Source organism: Mesoplodon mirus (assembly GCF_964341445.2).
Source record: "Mesoplodon mirus genome assembly, chromosome: 5".
Classification (NCBI taxonomy): Eukaryota; Metazoa; Chordata; class Mammalia; order Artiodactyla; family Ziphiidae; genus Mesoplodon; species Mesoplodon mirus.
The window spans coordinates 184,273,347-184,295,112 of record NC_138980.1 but is presented as its reverse complement, the minus strand read 5'-3'; the positions used below and the strand labels follow the sequence as shown (position 1 = coordinate 184,295,112).

At 50.4% G+C, this 21,766-nt stretch overlaps 1 protein-coding gene across 1 annotated transcript; it reads right to left on the bottom strand.

Annotated features, from left to right (window-relative positions):
* Positions 1-8,221: 8,221 nt before the first annotated feature.
* On the bottom strand, positions 8,222-17,463 carry LOC309805602 (uncharacterized protein). Its single transcript, XM_082623662.1, has 5 exons — positions 17,091-17,463; positions 15,108-15,142; positions 14,138-14,240; positions 10,905-10,977; positions 8,222-9,098 (listed from the first exon to the last, which is right to left on the bottom strand). The coding sequence occupies exons 1-5, from the start codon at positions 17,151-17,153 to the stop codon at positions 8,677-8,679; spliced, it is 696 nt and encodes a 231-aa protein (XP_082479788.1). The 5' UTR covers positions 17,154-17,463; the 3' UTR covers positions 8,222-8,676.
* Between the last annotated feature and the right edge of the window lie 4,303 nt (positions 17,464-21,766).

The window sequence follows — 21,766 nt, the reverse complement described above, 5'->3', positions numbered from 1 at the left end:
CCCACCACCCACCCAGTCTCTGTGCTCCGTCCTGGCTGCAGAGACCCCACACCTGACCCCAGGCTCTGCCCAGCTCTCAGGTCTCGTCTGAGTCGGAATTGCGGGCAGCAGCTTCCGACTTCACCTGGGATTCCGGCCGGGCCAGGCAGCAGGGGAAGCCGGGGTGCTGAGCCAGAGAAGGGGTCACAGGTGCTGCTGTCCAACAGACCGCCCGCCCCCGGGAGAGAGGATGCGGTTTTCTCGACCCTTTGGGAACCAGGGACAGGCAGGCTGAGCCCGCCCATCCCCACCGTGGTCCTGGGGTGACGTGCCTTTCTCTCAGCCCCTCTGGTTTCTGCTCCTGCTCAAAACTGGCCGAAGATGGGCTTCTATTTCTCATTTCCCTGAAAAGTTTCACGCTCTGGACACCAGGCAAGTCCAGGATCTTAGAGTCGCAAGGACAGGGAAAGCAGGAGGTCCCCCCGAGGCCCGCTCCTCGTGACCTGCGGTCCTGACTCTTTAGGTTGAAGCTGGGCTGCACCTTCTCTGTCCCACACAGCCTCGAGCACCGCTGAAGTTACTATTAACGATGCAAACGAAAGAACGAAAAACACTACTCGTTATTATGTTCCCAGTATCGTATTAGCCAAAAGGCGAGCACTCGGTCCACTTTCAAAACCTGTGCAAGCGCTGTGGCATAAATGTGCGGGTTTGCCGATGGCAGAACTGCTCTGGGAGGTGAGTGCCAGACTCCGGGGGCAGAAGTGTGTGAGGGACAGAGTCATCCCAGAGGCAGGGCCTGGGGGACGGGGCGGGCTCCCAGCACTCCCACCCCCACGATGGGGTGGCTAGAGCTACAGCCCACGGAGCCACGCCCCACGGCGCAGGCGCCAGAAGCCAGCCAGCGGGGTTGCCGGCTGTACCATTCCTGGAGGCTACCACTGGTCGTCTGTGAATGAGATTGTGCTTTGAGTTCACAGCATAGGGTCAGTCCTGGCCACACTCAAAAAATCGCCTGGAATAGTGACATGGGCTCTTACCAAGCTGGGAGAGTCCCCTTCAGGATAGGATGGGATGGCAGGTTCCATCCTGGTGTGGGAGTCGGAGGACCCTTCTTCTGGCTCTGGCTGCTGCACCAGCGCACCCTTTGTGGGGGATGACACTGCCCCCTGGCCCTTGGTCCACTGACAAGACTGGGACGGCCTCCGTCTACACCCCAGTTATCAAAACCCAACTCGAGCTGGCACACGCACGTCTGCACGGTGGCCACACGGAGGCCGCCCGTGAGCGGAATCATCTGTACTTGTAAGACACTGTGCTGGTTTTTCAGGGCCACGGGGCAAAGGACTGCATGCTGGCGGCTTAAACAACAGAAGCCCTCACAGTCCAAAGTCAAGGCGTCGGCAGCCGTGCTCCCTGCAGGGGTCTGGGGACCCTTCCTGCCTCTCCAGCTTTGGGGGCCTCCAGGCATCCCTGGGCTTGTGGCCCCATCACCCTGACCTCGGGCTGTGACTTCACGTGGCCTCCTCCCCCGTGTCTGTTTCCTCCCTTTGTCTCCTAAGGACACTCTCGTGGATTTAGGGCCCACGAGGGTAATCCGAGGTGCCCTCCTGTAGAGGCCCCTACTTACATCTACAGAGACCACCTCTGTGCTCCCCCCAGGACGGTGCTCAGCTCATTGGCCTGGCTTCCTGGCACGTTCTGTTTCCCATGCCTTGTCCACCCTAGCTCCCACTGGCTACCTCAGGCTCTGGACCCTGGGCGCCCCCCACCGAGGGCCACCCAGACGGGAGGCAGAGGGCGTCTGTGGGCGGGAAATGGCTGGAGCCTCAGGCTATATACCTAACTCCACATACTAGGCATGAGAGTGTTCCTTATTTTAAAACCTGAAGTCCGTCCTCTTGGTTGAAATGCATTCCTGACCACATGCTCGGAGGCCCAGGCAGCTTCCATCCTCGGCCACGCGGTGTTCCCCCACGTGGGACGCTGCTCGTGGACCGCGGGCACGTGCAGGCTCTCACCCAGGCGGCAGGGGGACACTGGTGGGCACAAGGCGGCCCATCCATCTCGCCAGGGGGACAGAGCTTTGGCGACTCCCGCTTGGTGCTGCTCAACCAGGGAAGAGTTGCCCTTCATCGAAGCCTAGACCCAATGGAGCCAAAATAACCCCGGGCAGCCAAGGAAGGAGGGACGACCTCCAGCCAGCTCTGAGCCCCTTGGGGAGCTGCTGCCCAGGGTGGGGTGCCTTAGCCAGCTGGGGACCGCTCTGTCTGCTCGCTGCTGGTCGGTGCCCAGCAGGGCCCCCTCCTCGGGGTGAGGTGCACGGGATGGACAGACAGATGGCTCCTGGGGAGGAATGTCCTCACCACAGCCCAGCACGGTGACCGTGGACGCCCAGTGCCCGCTCTGTGGCCCACGCTGTCCCTGCCCTGCTGCACATCCCGCCTGGAGTGGATGTCCGATCGGGGCCGCCGACGTCAGGTGCGGGATCCAGTCAAAATGAAACCTTGGGGCCCTCGTTCCAGATTGTGAAGAATCTCATGATGGTGGCGGCCGAGCCCTGGGCCAGCACGGGATCCTCCTGGGGGTCCTAGGCGTGCGCAGCGCTGATCGCTGTCCCGATTTTCAGGCGGTGCCCCTGGGACTCAGAGAAGCTGAATAGCTGACCCAGGACACACAGCAGGCTTGGGGCAGGGCTGGCGCCCACCACCAGCACGTGCTTGGTACTCACCTTGGAAACCTGCTTTTGTGGCTCGTAGACTTATCCTTGCAGTCATAAACCTGGGCATAAAGTCTTATTTAAGAAAGCCATATACATTTCTGATGGTTTAAGATGATTCCCTAATTTTTATTCTAATAAGACTTTCAGGACCTGGGGTCTGTTGTTAACTTTGCTTCTAAGACAGTCTCAAGGGGCATCAGCTCACCAACTCGGGGTGGAGGCCTGGTGTGTCCCCTTGGCTTTGGGGACCCCTCCTGCCCACGCATCCTTCTGCACCTCTGGTCATGCCAAACCTGCGGTGCTAACCCTGGCAACATGGTGCGTGGGCTCTGAGCACAGTGACAGACTCTGAGTTCTTCCCCGGGGCTGTTGGTCATCGTTGCTGTGATCATAGTGGCCGAGGTGGTGCCCCTGTGTCCACCCGAGGCAGCCTACCTTGGCTTTTCCTTTTTCCCAACGTTGCATGAGGCTGAGAGCGTATGGTGCCAGCACAGGCATGCACACGGTTTCCTGAATGTGCCATCAAGTTCGTTTAACGCCTGCGCACTCCGGGCGTGAGGGCCAGAGGACAGTAGGACAGTCGGACACCCCGAAGTCACGGCGGACGGCGTTCTAAACTGCAGGGCTTGAGGTGGGTGTGTGAACAGGGCGGCTTTCTGTGGTCCCTTCAAGAGGACGTGGATGTGCATCCACGTCATAGAGGTTATAAAAATCGAAACAGTTTAACAGAAATCAAAGCCATTTTGATAAGCTTGTTCTTCCAGCATCTGTGAAAATCCATCAGAAGACGTCCACTGCAGGGGAGTCACTGGCTCTGCCTGACACCGTGTCTCGTCGTCTGGAAGGGATCCCGGGACAGGGGCACCATGTGTCCCCGGAAACCACGCCGGGGTCAGCTGCCCCGTGGGAGCAGAGTCCGCCCCTCAGCCCAGTCCGAGCCTTTCCCACTTCATTAAACTGAGAACCTCTTCTTCTGTGCTGCCTTCTTAGCACACGGAGATCTCAGCACGATTCCTAGTCTGTTAAGGCAGTAGCTACTGGGTCAGCTACCCTCCCCCTGCGTTCTGTGAACACACGCCCTTGAGAAGCGCCGCCCCCATTTCCTGCTGTTCGGGGGCGCGTCCCTGCTGGGGGTTGGGGTCTGCGACCCCTCGGCCCTGGCACGTCTTCACCGGTGACAACAGCAGCTGCCTGAGCCTGTGTGGGTTCAGTTGGCTCCGCTCCCGTCATTGCATTTCCTGAGTTTGCAAAGGAAAATGGGTGTGTGCGCAGCAGTAGCCAATATGCCTCAAATTATCACTGAACAGACTCTTCCACTTCCAGGCAAGATGGAGTAACCACAGGAACTAGATGTGAAACAGCCCCAAACTGGATGAAATCTATGAAGCAATGGTGTGCAAGGCACTGGACAGCAGGTGACAAAGGACAGTGACCCGAGTGACGGGAGCCCCAGCTGGCGTCCTAGATAGCGTCCAGGTGCAGGGAGAGGACCCGGGCGGAGCCGGCAGCCTCCCCAGGTGAGGGGACAAAGCGGAGAGACTGGGAGGTCCAAAGTGGACAGAGTAGCACAGAGAGAGCTGCACAGCCCCCTAGAGTGTGCAGCCGAGTGCTGATCCCCTCACCTAGGTGAGGACACCCGCAAGGCTGGGAGTGGACCACTGCAAATGTCAGAGGGGGCAGAGCCTGACACACACAAGGTCATGAGCGACGCGTGTACCAGCCAACAAGAAGACTTCACAATTCTTGGGCGTTGGGGTGCCTGGAAAGAAAGGGATTGCTCTGGAGAGGGGATGGGAGACCGCAGTCCGAGCTCTGCCCTGGTCTTGCCTACAAATCTTAGCAGCAAGGCAGAGGGACCAAACTGCATCTCAGACCAAACTTCAAGAAAATTTACTGTATAAGAATACAGAAATATCTAGCACCCAAAAGGTACCCTTAACAGTCACTGGCATTCAATGGGAACTATGAGGTGTGCAAAGAAGCAAAAAAAAAAATAAGACCCATAGTGAGAAGATAGATGAATCCATTGAAATGGACCTAGAACCGACACAGGGCAATAAAACAGTATTATAACGTATTCCACGTGTTCTAAGACTATACCAACACTACCGGTTAAATTCACGGAGGTAAAAACTACGATGCATGGGATAAAGTACACAAGGGGTTACTGGCAGGTTAGACCATGGAGAAGTGTAGCAATGCCGACTCTCCAAGATGAAACAGAGATGAAAGAGAATTAAAAAAAATCATCACAGGGACTTCCCTGGCGGTCTGCTAGTTAGGACTCTGTGCTTCCATTGCAGGGGGCACGGGTTTGATCCCTGGTTGGGGAGTTAAGATCCCACATGCTGTGTGGCACCACCAAAAAAAAAAAAAATCATCAGTGACCTGTGGGACAGCTTGAAGCAGCCTAATGTATGTTTAGTTGAAGCTCTTGAAGAAGGGGAGAAAATATTGGGGTTGGAGTGCAGAAAAGATGTTAGAAAAAAAAATGAATGCCAAAATGTTTCCAAATGTGATGTAAACTAAACCCAGAGGTGCAAAAAGCTCGATGAAGCCCAAACATGAAGACCCAGGGGAGGCTCAGCGTGTACATCAGTCCCACTGCTCAACTCCGTGGTCACGGGGAGCCCGTAAGGCAGCAGGAGACGGCACCCCACAGGGCGGAGGTGGGGACAGAGGTGAGGTCCCTCACCCACCCGCCCCGTGACCAGAGGGTTGCTCGGGCTTTGTTCTGAGAAATAATCCCTGTGTGCCTGAGCAGAACCCACATGTTCCAGAAAACGAGTCCAGGGTCCTGATGATGCCCCCTAAATCGGGCTTGTTCGTCGTGTTGTCCCATCTGTATTTTTACTTCCTTTCCAATGTGGTGGCCTGACACAGCCGAGAGGGGTGTGTTGGAAGCACGTCTCCATTTTTCCCGTGGCTTCTGCCAATGTTTGCGTTACACGTTTTCCTTTGATGGTGGTGAACTCAGCTTTTATTTATCTAAGAATGTGTTTCGGCTCTTTGTCCTAAGTGTGCACTGTTGGGTACACGCCGCTGGGTTGACACCCATTTCTGTCACACTTGGTGGACATCACTTCCCTCCTTTCGTTGTTACTGTCCAGAAGTCTGCTGTTCTCTGTAGGTGATCCGTTCTCTTTCTGGTTGTTTTCAAGGTCAGATGGTCTGGTGCCCTGCCTTTCTCTCCAAGGTGTCTAGGTGTGGGTTACTTTTTTATTTATGCAGCTTGTTATACGTTATGCCTCCTGTACCTGTACTTTCATGTCCTTTGTTAGTTCAGGGGAGCCCTTATAACACTTCCCTCCCTGCGTTCTTGTCTTCCTGTCCTCTAGCATCTGAGACCCCATCTTTCCTCTGTCTCTGCCAACCTTCCCTTCTTTCTGTCCATCTCTCATCCTCTCTGCTGTGTCTGCATTCTGAGTAATTTCTTCAGATGATTTTCCTGTTTAATAACTCTTTCTTCAACTATGTTTAATCTGATGTTTCGTTTACCTGTTACGTTTATTTTAACAAGTATATTTATTTCTAAAAAGTCTATTTGCAGGGCTTCCCTGGTGGCACAGTGGTTGAGAGTCTGCCTGCCGATGCAGGGGAAGCGGGTTCGTGCCCCAGTCTGGGCGGATCCCACATGCCGTGGAGTGGCTGGGCCCGAGAGCCATGGCTGCTGAGCCTGTGCGTCCGGGGCCTGTGCTCTGCAACGGGAGAGGCCACAACAGTGAGAGGCCCGCGAACCGCAAAAAAAAAAAAAAAAAAAAAAAAAAGTCTATTTGCATCTTTTACATATCTTCCTGATCATGAAGAAAATCTTCTTTTTGCTTATTTCTGTGATTTTCGTATATTTAAATATTTCATGCACCCTATTGAATATTCCATCTTTCTAATTCCAAATCTCAAGTTTCTGGGGCCTAAATCCACTTCTACTGTTTCTGTTGACTTCCACTCACAATGGTGTGTTTTCTCTGATCTTTCATTGTGAGCTTATTTTGATTGATCTTAAACCCTGAAATCTAGAAATCTAAGAAATCTAGGGTCTCAACTTCGGCCGCCTTATTTCAGTTTATTTCTGCTGGAGTCCCTGATTTAGTCCTGGAATCTTGCACCCAGCCCTGCTCTTGGTTCAAGGCCTAGTTTCAAAGAAGCCCCCCCTTCTGTGTGCTCACTACTTGTCTCCCAGCTCACTTTCTCTAGTTTCTTGAGAGTCTCCTCACTTTCTTCAATGCAGGACGCAATAAAAATGCGTTTTTAAGCAAGTGCTTATTGTTCTGCAGTAAAAACGTCACCATACAGCCTGGGAGCCCTTTCTTCATATCTCGTGTCCTAGGTCCTCAGTCCATATTCATGACTCAGAGGGCCATAGCCCTAACGCCTATCATGTAGTCCCTGCATGCTTTTTGTCAGTACGTTCTAGCCACCCAGCTTCTGAACCTGTTCTCTATTTGGGGGATCTTCTGGATCTTCTTTGTGAGCTTGGGTGGGAGGCAGAGACCACCTCCCCTCTGGAAGCCAGAGGCTCCTCTTTTCTTAAGGTTGAGGTCAGATGAGCGGCTGGGTTCCCTCAGTCCCAAGAGCCCACGTGGACTTGGAGGTCCCCATGCCATGGGGCCAGGGGAGCTGCCACCTGGTGCCATAATCCGATTTCAAGTAACTGGGGTGACAGAAGTTCCACTAGCAGGTCCTGTGGGGACCAGGTCTCTGCAGACTTGGGGGCCTGGGGGCAGGAGCCAGAGTGCTGCTGGCAGCCCAGAGGGACACCCAAACCCTGTGGGGAGGGCAGAGAGGGCTGGAGGTGGCAGGAAAACAGGGACAGGGAGGGGCCGCTCCAGGTTTCCCGCAGGTGAGAGGGCGCAGCTGTCTTCGGCTTGGAGGCAGGGCCCCCCGACTGTGTTGATGGGAATGAGAAGTGTGTGCGGTGGGGGAGGTGGGCTGTAGGAGGGCACCCCCACCCTGGAGAGGCCCAAGGGCGTGTGGGGGTCTTCTAGGTGGTCCCCAAGGGAGAACACGTTCCATCAGGAGGAGGGCGCTGGAAACGGACTCTGTGACTGAAGAACATGGTCATGAGCAGGTGAGGCCAAGGGGCTCCTTGCGTCACGCACGACACATGCGTGTGATCTCCCGATGAGGGGCCACACAGGCGGCCTGGAGGCTGACCCTCTAGGAGGGGACGTCATCAGCGTGCGGCTCAGTGGAGGAAATGGGAGCTCAGTAGCCTGCCCAGGGCCTCGGACCGTGCTGGTGGGGATGACCACGGCCGTGCGGGTGAGGCAGGCTGTGCCCTGGATGGTCACCGCCTGCAGGGGGCCCGATTCAGGGGAGTGACCGGGACAAGGCTGGGGTGGCTGCCCCCGGGAATGGGCTTGGGAGCCAGTTCTGGAGGCCCAAACCAGGCCTGGTTCACACTGGACTTCAGAGCCCAGCACTAGTGTGGTGGGCAGGCCAGGGAGCGGCGGCCAGGCCTTCACAGAAGCAGCCACTTGAAACCCGGGGACTTAAAATTTACCAAGACTGATTTCAAGGTTATTGCCATTAAAATTAATTTTTATTTTTTCTTATAAAACTTACTAAGGAATTCTGAAGAATTTTCTTAAAAGCTACTTAAATTCATACAGTTAAAAACATTAATAGTCAACAGAGTAAAAACATGGCACCCACTCCATCTTGAATCCTCTTTCTTTCTGGAATAACACTTAGACGTGTTTAGAAAAATATGAAAGTCTTTAAAATATGGCTTCTAGAGTGAGTGAAATGCAGAGATCATAAAACTCTTCCCACGTAGCCAGAAGCAGAGGGGCTCATGCTCCCTCTTCCCTCCTGACTCTCACAGAGGGTGTGGGGTCTGAAGGTGGACCGCGGGGTCTGGCCGTGGACGGCAGGGCCCACCCAGGTCTCCTCCTAGAATTGGAAATGAGGCCAGGCTGTGTGAGCAGCTCTGGAGGAAGGGGCGTCCTGGGGCCCTGGGGGACACGCTTGCTCTATTGAGGCTGGGCAGCCCGGTCCTCGGGCTCTGGGACCTCATTCACTATGATCACGGTGACCTTGGTGGGGAAGCCGGGCTCAGTGGCCTCCTTGGGGCTGCAATCCTTCTGCACACTGATGACAGGGGTCACCTTCATCCCATACTCTTCTTCCTCGATGACGGGCAGGCTCTTGACCATTGCCCACTCATGAGGCTCCTCCTGGCAGCTCCCGGGGAGGTAGAAGACCGTGGCCTCCAAGCTCCAGGGCTTCTGGCTGCTGGGGAGGACGTCACAGTGCCTCTGGGACGACGTGTCTTTCCTGTGGCCACGCAGAGGGAACAGGAGAGTGCGCGTTTCCGGGACCGACTTCACAGGCAGCACACTGGCGGAGAAGGAGCCCTGGAAGGGGCTCTCAGTCGGCGCAGGTCCCTGGGCTCCTGCAGAAAAAGGAGACATTCCCGTGAGCACCTCGGAGGGGTGTGTGCAGGGGTGGGGGGCTCCGAGCCCAGGCACACGGCCCCGCACACGGCACACGGCGCCCCACCCGGCACAGAGCGGCCGTTGCAGCAAAGACCAGGCTCAGCTCTATGCACCTCTTGTCCTGCCCTTTTGCATTTCTGTAAGTTTTAGTTCATCCTTCCTCAAATGTGTTTGGTAATTAAGGAATAGTTTTCTGTTCTCTTCAGATATTTTGAACTTTGCCTTTTAGTTCTCTAAACAAAATAAATCCTCATAGTTATTTGGTGTTTTCGTCTGATGAGTCCCGAGGCCTCTGTGTCTGTTTCTGCTACAGTTTCTGTGGATTCTCACGCCAGTGCTCTGTCCCCATGTGAAGTCGGTCATTTTACTGAGAGCTGCTCACCTTCTGTGCAGTTCTCTTTGTGATGTCGTTGATGAAGGAGCAGCAAGCAATGAAGGGCGAGTCTCAGAGGGTCTCCGCCTGGCACCCAGGATGACCCTAACCCTCTATGTCACTTCTCAGCTTGAGGGCTCAGGGGATCAGCCCCCTTTCACAAAGTTAGGGACAGCCTGGTGTTCCGAATAGTCAGCAATGAGTTTTCTCTTTTCCTCACATCCCCAAGGTTTGAGGCTGATTATTCCTATGTCCTTTGGGGCTAGAGAATTGGGGTCCTCTGGCTCACCTCCACATTTTGGGGTTCCAGTTTTATGGGACAACTTAACCCATAAAGTTAAGTTGGCTCTGAACTTGGCCTTCTGTTTCTACCTCCTGTACGTCGGTGAAGATCAAGGTCACCAGGGTTGGCAGGTGCCCTGGGCTTCTCTCTAGGGGTCTCCCTGCCTCAGTCCCAGCCTGAGAACCCCTCAGCGCCTGGCTGGTTCATCATCACCTTTAGGAGGACCTCCACATGTGGGCGCACCCTCACACACCTATGGTGCTCACTTGTCGGGAGCACCCTCTGTCCTCAGAATCAACCTGCACACTCGGGCTCATGGAACAGCCTCTCTCTTCTCCCCTCCCTGCTTCATTGATGCCATGTTTGTGTTTGTGAGCCTTCAAATCCAGCTTACGTGGAATAACGTAACATCAGTTAACCCTTCCAGCCTCCATCTCCCTTCCAGGAGTCAGAGTCTCCGAGTCCTACATCGAGCGTGCTGAAGAGTTAACAGCTCAAGGAGGTGCCCTGTGGGCTCTACCGGGATGCACACTCATGAGACGATATCGTCATGAACGTTAGTTGGTGAAAGGCTGAGTGGTGAATATTTTTTTAAACTCTGGAAGGATGAAGACTCACAAACAATGAAGACACTGCGTGAAATCACTCGAGACCCCGGCAGGTGGGATGTGGTGGAGCCAAGTTGGAGTGTCCATGGAGCACACTGGACCTTCTGTTCCAGTCGCCATCCAGACTCTCTGGTGGGACCTTGCCCCCTGTGGCCACCATGAGCTTGGCCACCATCACTGGTTGGGGTCCACAGCTCGGATTGGTGGCCACAGAAGGACGCCCAGAGCCAGCCCTCAGGCAGGGGCAGACGTTCGCTGCTGGTGCTTCGGCCAGGGTCCAGCTCCACCCCTTGGACTGCTTTTTGGCACAGAGTGGGGAAGGCAAACACATGGGATGTCAGGAGCTGTCTGCGGACACATCACAGAGACAACTGTCCCAGCCCTGAGTTTCCATGCTGATTTCTCTCTCCTTTTTTTTTTTTCCTTAGAAAATATTTAACTCTGTAGAAAATCACACTTGGGTAGATCTCAACATGACCCAAATTGCCAAATAGCTAACCTGAAGCTGAGCCTTGGTTTTCAGCCATGTCTCCTTCCATTTGCAGCTTTATTTCTTGTTGATCCTTTGCATTCTACAGAAAGAGAAGTAATATGGAATCCATGATGCAGTATTTGTTAAACTGCCAAAGGGGACAAAATGTAGTGACAAGAGGATGTTTTAGAGACAGACAAGCCTGCCTCTCCCCTGGATGAGCTCTGAGATGTGGGCAGTCGGTCACCTCTAGAGCCTCAGAGCATTCATCTCTGTGTGTGGCTAGAACCACCGCTGCTTCTGGTGGAGAATGTTGGCTTTTTCTCCAGCATGTACATCAGGATAAAGACAAGTGTGCTTTGCCTAATGCGTGTGAGGGTCTCATGGAAGCCAAGGAGACCTGTGTGGGTTCCCAGCACGAGAAATGGGGGGTGCCTGGGGCACACACAAGTCATCGCAAACCTGGCAACTTCTCCATATAACTCGCTGCTCTGTGGTGCTGGGGTCTGGCTACCAGGGAGCCCCTAGTGTTTTACACCCACATCTGAATACAGGCACTTTTTTCCTTGCCCTGGTGCTAACCTGGCCCAGCAGACTGAAGACTTTATTGTCCCATGTCTGCCAGCTAGCCAACAGGAAGGGTGACCACAGCTCTTGCCAGATTTGCCAAAGGGTCAGGGATGGTGATCATTTCAACTTCCAGTGCTGAATGTGGCAGGAACCAGAGACTGCGACTATGCAAAATTGTTCTTTGAAACTTTGGAAAGACTTACAAGTAAACATGTCACTAGGAGACTTCTAAATCAAAACAGCATGTCTAAAATACGCTATAGTCTCCCTTCCCTGATCCAATACTTTAAAATTATAGTCAATAGATAAATAGATACACAAAGGGGTAAAGATATAACCTCAGGGGAAAGCAAGAAGGGAAACCCTTGCTGGGCCAGAAAAGACAGCTCCCAAAGAGGAGGAAGCAAATGGGCACAGAAGGACATGGTCAGAGGAGTGTGCTGTGGAAGGTGGGAGAGACCCTCATGGAATCCACCGTGAGGGGGGCAGGGTGCTGCTGTGGTTGTGGGGGGGGGTACCCCCAATGGATAACTTGCTGGGACCACTGCAGGCCGAGCAGCCAGGCAAACGATCGCTGCTACAAACCTTCCTGAGTCCACAGGCAACAATGGGGTGTCTGCCCCCAGATGAAAGCACTGGAGCAGTAATCTTGGTAGAGACAGGGCAGTGTGAGAAACAATACACAGAGGAAGTGATGCCCAGGAAGCAAAGGCGAGGTGAGGTGTTGCCAAACCATCTAAAAATTACTGGAACTAAGGGGAAACAAAATATTACTTTGGAATGAAAATAAAAACCAGACAAAGCAGGTAGGTGAAACAGTGGAGGACTGGGGAATGGAGATTTGTGGGGAAGGATGTGGCTGATGACTGTGTTGAAGAAGGTTGTGTATCAAAAGTGCAGCAATGGTTTGCTAGGGAAAAGGGGTGCAGTCGCAAGCTTTAGACGTTTGTCCTCCACTGAGGTAACCCTCATGCTGTAAGGAGCTGTCAGTCACCCATCTCACACTTGGAGACTGATCAGATACTGTAACATCTTGGGGGGGAGGGAGAGGCCGCCACCCTCTGTTCTTTAGTCCTGCTGCGGCTTTGGGCAGAAGAACCTTCATTCCCAGAGCAGCTGGCTGATGCACTCCACAAGTTTGGGGTTGTGTGTTTTGCTTGGTCTGGCCTTGCCCTGAGGGGCAGGCACAGGTGCCTGCCTTGGTTTTGGCCCCCTTGGCAGCAAGCGCTTCCGTCAGTGCCACCTTCTGGAAGATTTAAAGGGACAGAACCTTTCCCCTCTTTTTGCAGCCAGACATTTAAGAAAGTCTTTGTCAGGTCACTAGCTGACCACAGAGATAACGGAAGAGAAATTGCAGTGACGAGAAATACACACTTGGCAAAAATAGTTTGGAAAAGTCACAAGCACATAGTTCCAACCTTCAACAGGCAAAAATCTATAATCCCTGAGGAGCGAATCTGACTTCCAGAGTTACCACATTATAATACTCGGAATATCCAGTTCTCAACAAAAAATTATAAAACATACAAAGAAACAGGAAGCCCAGACTTTCAAATTAATAGTCAAGGATATTGAATCGGCTGTCTCAAAAATGCTCAGTGCGGCAGAGGACATCATGGACAAAGAAGTAAAGGACATCAGGAAAATGGTGTACGGACAGATAAGAATATCAGTAAAGAGGTAGAAATTAGAAAAAGACACTAAACGAATTCTGGAGCTGAAAAACACGAAAACCGAAATAAAAAATTCACTGGAGGAGATCAGCATATTTGAGCAGGCAGGAAAAAGGATCAGAAAACTTGATGAAACTGAAATTATCCAGTCTGAAGACCGTAAAGAAAAAAGAATGAAGGAAAGTGGACAGAGGCTGATGGACCTGTGGGACACCATCGAAGGTATCAACATACGCATTTGGGAGTCCCAGGAGGAGGGGAGAGGGGAAGAGAACAGAAAAATACCTGAAGAAATAATGACTGAAAGCTTCTCAAAGATGAAAAACATGCATCTACAAATCCAAGAAGCTTAACAAACTTCAAGCAAGGTAAACTAAAACAATCCACACTGAGATATTACAGCCAAATTCTCAGAACCTAAAGAGAGAATTTTGAAAGCAGCAAGAGAGAAGCAACTGATCACAAACAAGGGATCCTCATTGTGATAAACAGTGATTTCTCATCAGATTCCATGGAGGCCAGGAGTCATTGGGGTGACATAATGTCACGAAGGAAAAAAAAAACCCCTGCCAACCAAGAATTCTATACACAACAAAAGTATCTTTTAAGAATGATGGAGAAATCAAGACATCTTCAGGTAAATAAATGCCGAGGGAATCTATCACCAATAGACTTAACACAGTTTACACAGCCCCTCCAAATTCTTCAGGCTAAAATGAAAAGGTACTAGACAGTCTTTCAAAGCTGCTTGTGGACATCAGGACTCCCACAAGGGCCGCTGGTGGTGCCTCTGTTTTGGGGTCCGTCTGCTTCTATCACACACACACACACCATCCCGCGGCCAAGAACAGCCTTGGCCCCCCCTTTCTCTGCTGCTCTGCACTCAGCTGGGCTGCCCTGAGCAGCACTCCTGGGTCACAGGCAAACCAGTCATCCTAACCTCAGTCTGGGGAGCCTGACTTCTACACAGAGCCTCACTCTGCACTTGGGGCTCAGAGGTCGGTCCCCCGGGCTCACCTGGAGTTTCAGGGAGCTCTCTGGGCCCATGGTCCTGAGGGGGGTCACACTTGAGCGCCTGGACCGTGGCAGCAGGAACCCCTTCCACTTCACTCTGCTGGAGCTGTGGGAAACAGAAGCAGCAGGGAGGCGGGGGTTGGCATGTGGGGGACACGGAAGGAGACCACGTGCAGTGTCTGAGGGCTGGAGAGGTGTGCGAGCATGTGCGTGCATGTGTGTGTGTGTGTGTGGTGTGAGATTCAAGTAAATGACTTGTTCCTTTTAATTTTTATTTTAAATTGTATTAAATGACACCAGATGAAAGTGATTGAGCTTGGAGGGTAAGGGTGCAATCTCCAAATGCTTACAACATAGGAAATGTTTTGTAAAAGTAGCTTTTTATTTAACACTCTCCCTGTTGCTGAGTAAGTGAATAAAGAGTAATTTACTTACTGTCAAGTTGTGAGTGTGTCCATTGTTACACGCTATTCTAAGATATCAGGCTCTCGTGGCCACACACAGTTTTGCCAGGGGACAGAGCATACGCTTTAACACGTGTGCTTGAAACTGGGTCGGGGCCTTTGTAAAGGGCCACTTCCTGCCCTTGAGGCAGGGAGGTGGGCAGTGGGCTGGCCCGTGTTCCTGGAAGGCGAACAGACTCAGCGCCCACTGGACTCAGGCCTGCGTCAGGAGGACACTATTGGAAACCATCGGAAGGGCATCCTACATGTTCACAGAGAAATCAAACAAGCATGACTCGTATGTGTCCATTAGCTCAGGTGTAAGTTGTAAAGAAGGTGACAGGGAGAACTCAGGACTTTCCAGGCTGGGGGACAGCCGTGGGTGACAGTGTCAGAGAGTTACCTGAATAATTGTATTTTCTATTATGTCTTCCTTCAAATACCCCATCACAGATAAACCACCCTCCTCAGGAATCTGCGTTAAGAGGAGTATACAGCCCATTGTCAGGGAGAAAAGCTCACAGACTTACCCCACTGTGGATGAACTCAGGTTGGCATCCAGTTCCTGTGGGGGGAAAGGAGTAAATGATGATTCATCAAGTTAAAAAAGAAGCCCTCGACATGGAGCTTATCTTACACAAAATCAAGTCCATCATCAGTGGACTTTGAGTAAGGGTACCTCAGGGGCTCCCAGGTCCAGGGAAGGATCTCTGGTGGGTGGTACCCTACCCCCAGTCCTCGGGTTCTGGCCTGAATTGCATCCCCTCCATTTCTATGTTGAAGTCCTAGCCCCTCGTGACTTTGTGACTGCATTTGGAAATAGGGCCTTTAGAGCAGCAATTAATGTGGAATGAGGTCATTAGGGTGCATCCTAGTCCACTGTGCCTGGTCTCCTCACATGAGGAGGAGATTAGGATGAAGGCCGTGTGATGGCCAAGGAGAGATGCTCCAACCTTGACCACGCCCTGACTGCAGACTTCTAGCCTCCGGAATTGTAAGAAAATAAACGTGTAGTTTGGGCTGCCTGGCCTCTGCAGCCCAAGCAGAGAAATACACTGCCACACGTGCACGTGTTTTCACTCCTGTTTGGTGAGGACGGGAGTGGGGCGGCTGGGTCACATGCAAGCATGTATTTGGCTCCAGGTGCTGCTGGCCTGGCCTGTCATCCACATCTCACCCGCAGGGCACAGGCCTCCACCTCCTGCCTCTTCACTACTCTTGGTATCAGTGAACTTTTCGCTTACAGCCACGCTGGCGGGTGTGTGGTGATACCTTATTGCAGTTCTGATTTGTATTTCCTCGGTGTCTAGTGACACTGAGCCTCTTCTCAGGTGCTTATTCGCTGTCCATTGATCCCTTTTGGTAAAGAGTTTGTTCGAATCTAACCCTAACCCTAACCCTAACCCTAAGCTTTGATGATGTCCAATGTATCACTTTTTTTTCTTCCTTTTTTAACCTAAAAAATGAAATATTTCATGTATTTTTACTCAAAAATCATGCAACCGCAGATAACACTTTGGAAAATAGAAAAAGAAAACTAAAAGTTACCCAGAGTTCAATCATCCTAATGCATTTTCATGCATTTTCTGTCAATCTTTTTTTCCCTATTTATAGGATTTGGTTTTTGTTTTATACAGTTGCAAACATGCCATATATGTAATTTTATATACTGCTTTTCCCCACCTATTACATCAGAAGCATTCAACTTTATTATTTCATCTTCAAAGCCAGAATTTTCAATTGGCCCATCATCTGTCAGGACTGGATATTCATCCCATTTTACTTAATCATTCACCTGAATTTGGATTTTTAGATTATTTCAGATTTTTCATTATTGTAAACAATGTTATGGTGAACATCTTTGCAATAGAGCTTTGTCCACATTTACGATTGGATCTTCAAGTTAATGGTAAGAAACAGTTGCGTGCTCCCAAGTGTTGGGTACTGTGCTAGTGAAACATCTCTGCAGTCATCATCAATAAACTTAGAGGTCTGCACAGGAGTAGACATGCACAGGGCTCCCCGCCCAGGTAACCGGCAGAACTGGGTTGAACCCGGGAAGGCTTAGAGTCTATTTTCATTCTCAGGAGTGCAATTCCTGGGACCAAAAGTTTATTAATAGGTTTACCCAAAGGAAGACCTTCTAAAATAAACCTTATGATCTAACGTGCATCCTGGTGACTGTCCTTGGAATTTGCTGAGACTAGATCTCAAGGTTCTGTCTCTCACACACAAGGTGACGACGTGAGATGCGATCATCTCGCCAGGTACACGCATGCCACTGTTCTCTTTCATAGACAGTGCTTTTGGCATCGTATAAAAGAAAACTTTGCCTAACACAAGATCTAGATGCCCGTCTGGATGTAAGAATGGACGTAGGAACATTCCGTTAGAGTAGCAGCCCCAGAAACACTATAAATGTTTAAAACAAGCGAGTCAAACAGGCAACTCCTGCGCTGTGCGGTCCTCCCCCGGGTCCCTGAGCCTGGCCCCTGGCCCCGCGCCGTGCTTACCTGCAGCCCCGAGGAGCTCTCGCCTAGGTTGCTGATGGTGGAGTCCAGCTCTGTGAGCTTCATGCTGGTGGGACATACAGAAGGAAGAAAGGACACATATCAGCAAATGTGGACTTTTGGGGGCTCAGAATGGGCTGTGAGAGGCTGCGCGACCATACAAGGCTCAGAGAGAGAGCAGCTCTGCTGAGCCCTGGGGTCGGGCCTCTGACGCTGAGAGAGAACAAATGCCTCCTCTTTCAAGCCCCTTAGTTTGTGAGGATTCGTTGCACTAGACCTAAAACGAACACAAAAGCATCGTGTTGAATTAGCCACGTGGGCCCAGTGTAATCATCTGAGCCTCTAAAAACGGAGAACCCAGGAAGCATAATTCAGAGAGATTTGAACGTTAAGAAGGACTTAAACTGCCATTGCTGACTTGCGATTCAGGGGGACGAGAAAAGGTGAGAAGTGAATTCTGTCACTGTCCCCAGTGGGCTTGGAAGTGGATTCTCCCCCAGAACCTCCAGGGATGAACGAAACCTGGGGGCACACGGTTGCTGTCTGTGGGGTGCAGAGAAGAGACCCAGTTTCACTCGACCAGGTTTCTGCCCCAAGGAAACCATGAGACAGCAAGTGTTGATGTGCGTCTTCACATGTAAGATCTTATTCCTTGTTCACATCCTCATCCCATCCATGTAACATTCCGTAACAGATAAACAGTCCAGAAGAAATACTCTTTAGAAGTTGGTACGACAACCGCTGCTAGAGTAAGAGACACTGTGTAAAGTCCTCCGTGAGGTTCTCCGTGGCAACTTGCCCACAGAACACCGTCACATCCACGGGCACGTATGGGGCGCAATTCTTCCCCTGGCAGGTGTCACGTGACTTACGTATTTCCCCTGGTCTCTGTGAACCGAGATCCGACCTGCTCTAACAGGGTCAGCCGTAGGGGTGAGGCTGGGAATGGCCATCAAAAGTGCAGATTTCCTCAACTGGATCCAAACGACTATGTTACCCTAGCAACATTTTCTGCCACACAAAAGACTACTGGTAATTTATTTCCCATCTCATCTCAACTTATTGTACATAAGTTACAATGTAACTTATATTGTACTTGTATCACATGTTACCCATCATTAACCCTTTCATTAAACAATGCTAGCTCCTTTTCCAGTTGGAGGAGGAGAGGCTGGATTGGAAAAGAAAAAGAATCAAGATGGTAAAGATGAATATGACACATGCCCAAGGTAGGAGAAAAAGTCTTGATTTTTTTCTTTTAACAGAATGAACTTCACAATACATGAGGCTCCTAAGGAATTGTATATGATCATTAGTTTATAAAATAAAACATTATGTATACAATGCACAGAAAAATTATTAGAAGGGAAGACTTAAAAGATACAAATCAAAATTCCAGCAGTAGTTATTGGCGGGTGGGGGACGCTGAGTGTCTTTTGTTTTTATACTGGGAATTTTGTATTTCCAAATTTCCTATAATAAATATGCATTGATTTGGAAATCTGAAAACAATTGTTCTGAGGTGAAAGTTTACCATCCTGGTTCCAGTTAAGTTTCTATCATTCTTACCAGAAAGGGATAAAAGAGAAACGTTCTCAGATTTTACTTAAAGGGTCATGGTTAGATGATGCTGTAAAGTGAAATTCATAATGACTTGGAGTTACATGATAGTCTTGCCAGTCAGATTTCTCAGGAAGTCAATTTAGAAGAAAACTTCTTGGGTTGTTTGAAAGAGAATGATCTTTTTACACTAAATTGTATTTACTGGCTGATTGTTAGACTGAGCAAAAATCTAAGTAACTCTCAGCATCTGAGAAACTGCCTAGTGGTGCATTTCTTCTAAGCTCCCCTTTCCTGGTCCAGGGAACCTCTCAGCTCTGCTGGATGCAGGATGGAGGGAGAGTGACCCACAGGGGCACAGCCCCAGCACTCCCCATCCCCAGCTCCCAGCACGTCCCTCCAGAAGGGTGGGGGCTGCACTTCTGGCCCCTTTTCCACTGAGGAGAGATGAATCGAGGCTTCCCTGTGCTTCCACATGGAGCAGTGGTGCTGGGAAGAAGCACTGGTCCCTCCCAAGTGAAGCCATATTGAAGGCAACACCAACCCCAAACCCAGGTGTCTTGGAACTGGACAAAACCATTTCAAAGTTTATCTGGAAAAATAAATGTGTAAGAATTGTCAAAAATTTTGAAAAATGAAGACATCTTGATAGGAATTTGTCTAACAGGGAATAGAGGGATGCTGCTGCAGTAGAAAGAGGTAACTGAGGCAGAAGCAGGCATCCAGGATGAGTGCAGATGGGTCCAGACACTAAAGAGAGAGCTTCTCACTTCCACGGGGAAGGTGGGCTACTTAATAAATGAGGTGGCAACCAACAGTTGTATCGTTGGGATAAAATGACTTTGTTACCTGTCTCACTGTTTCCAAAAGTCAAGATGGCCTGAGAATCAAAATGTAAAGAAAGCAAATAAAAACTATGAAAACATTAGAAAGGCTATTGGAGGCTATTTGTAGAAACTGAGAGTAAGGAAGGCTTTTAAAAGTAAGACAAAAGAAAATTTTGACAAATTCAGCTTCAGAAAAATTTGTGACCTCTACATTGCAAAAGACACAATACAGAAATTTTTTTTTTTTTTTTGCAGTACGTGGGCCTCTCGCTGTTGTGGCCTCCCGCGTTGCGGAGCACAGGCTCCGGACGCGCAGGCTCAGCGGCCATGGCTCACGGGCCCAGCCGCTCCGCGGCATGTGGGATCTTCCCGGACCGGGGCACGAACCCGTGTCCCCTGCATCGGCAGGCGGACTCTCAACCACTGTGCCACCAGGGAAGCCCCGAAATTTTTTTTAAATGACAGACTGGATGAAATATATTTGAAACGCATAGAACAAAGAATTAATCAATATCTTCAGTAGGCAAAGAGCTCTTAAACTTGCTAAGAAATATACAAATAGCCCAGTATAAAAATGGGGAAAATATGTGGAAACCTAATGCAATGCACACAAGAGAATGTGTGTGCACATGCACACAATATAATGGTCAAAACAGATGAAATGATGTACATTCCCACTGGTATTAAGAGGAATGCACATAGAAACAATTACTTGTTTTATTTGGATAAAACTAAATATACTGTTAGTATCTTGTATTGAAAACTCTGAGGAAATTGATGGAAGTGTGAATTACTCTAACTTTGGGGAAAGTAATCGTGAAGATCTATGAAGATTTAAAGTGCACAGCCAAGCCCTTTGCCCTGTGGATGTCCTACAGAAATAAAACCAACTGTACCTAACAATATTGGCCCAAAGACGCTTCCGGTAAACTGTCTGAAAGAGCCAAAGCTGGACATAACCTCAGGGTGTGCCGGGGGATAGCTGACGAACTCACGGTCTCTCCATGGAAGAGGATGACTTTCCTGATGAGAAGGAATCACGTCTATGTGCAGTGTCACAAAAGCCATCCACGATATACCATTGTGGGTATAAAATAGGGAGCTGCAGACTGACAGGTATGGCGTGATTTGATCTTTTTCCTGTAAGCTTTTGTGTATGGATAGAAAGCAAAGGTGGCGGCTGCTCAGATATCAGCCTTGAGGTGGTGTTGGGGGTTTTCCCTGGTCTCTATATTGACATAAGAGCATGTGTTACAGATATAATAATGAAGAAGCAGAGAGGTGTTAATCTCAACCGACTCTCAACTTTAAATGGATAACAAGCCCAGCTTCCTGGCATGGAGCAGGGCGTGGTGGGCCGTCATGTGGTGGGCCTGGCGATAGCACAGGTGACCAAGCCAAAGGGGACTTTTCTCAACACTTGAAATCTAAGGAATTTTCCCTGCTGGGTTTCAGATTTGCTCGGGACTGGTGACCCTTTATTCCTTCCGATTTCTTCCTTCTGGAATGGGTATGTCTAGCTTATGCCTGTCCCGTCAATGTATTTTGGAAGCAAATAACTTGTCTGGTTTCACAGGTTCACAGATGGAGTGGAATTTTGTCCAGGATGAATCAATCATACCCTGAGTCTCAGCAACCACTGATTTGGATGATTTAGGTGGTGAGATTTGGGACTTAGAGCTGATGCTCGAACTGGGGGAAGTTGTGATGTGGCGACAGAAGAGCATGGATTTTGGAGGGCCAGAAGGCAGACTCTTGTGGGTTAAATTGTGTCCCTTCAAAAAAATGAACAGTTGACCCTTGAACAACATGGCTTTGAACAGTGCGGGTTCACTTATACGTGCGTTTTTTCCAATATACAGTTGGCCCTCCAGATTTATGGGTCTCACATCCAAGAATTCACCCAAACTTGGACTGAAATTTCTATCTGTGGTTTGTTGAGTCCTCGGATCCAGAACCCACAGATATGGATGGCTACTTATGGGACTTGAGCATCCATGGATTTTGGTAAATGCAGGGGCTCCTGGAACAAATCCCCCACGGATACTGAGGGATGACTGCATTGGAGCCATAATTCCCAGGACGTCAGAATGTGTGACCTTATTTGGAGACAGGGTGTTTCAGAAGTCATCAACTTAAAGTGAGGTCATGGGGGCTTCCCTGGTGGCACCGTGGTTAAGAATCCGCCTGCCAGTCCAAGGGATATGGGTTCGAGCCCTGGTCCAGGAAGATCCCACCTGCTGCGGAGCAACTAAGCCCGTGTGCCGCAACTACTGAGCCTGCGCTCTAGAT

Coding starts and splice junctions, on each gene's coding strand:
- LOC309805602 (XM_082623662.1), bottom strand. CDS start 17,153: ATGAAGCTCACAGAGCTGGACTCCACCATCAGCAACCTAGGCGAGAGC. Junction 15,143..17,090: donor AGAGCTCCTCGGGGCTGCAG/GTAAGCACGGCG, acceptor TTCCCCCCACAG/GAACTGGATGCCAACCTGAG. Junction 14,241..15,107: donor CTGAGTTCATCCACAGTGGG/GTAAGTCTGTGA, acceptor TGTTTCCCACAG/CTCCAGCAGAGTGAAGTGGA.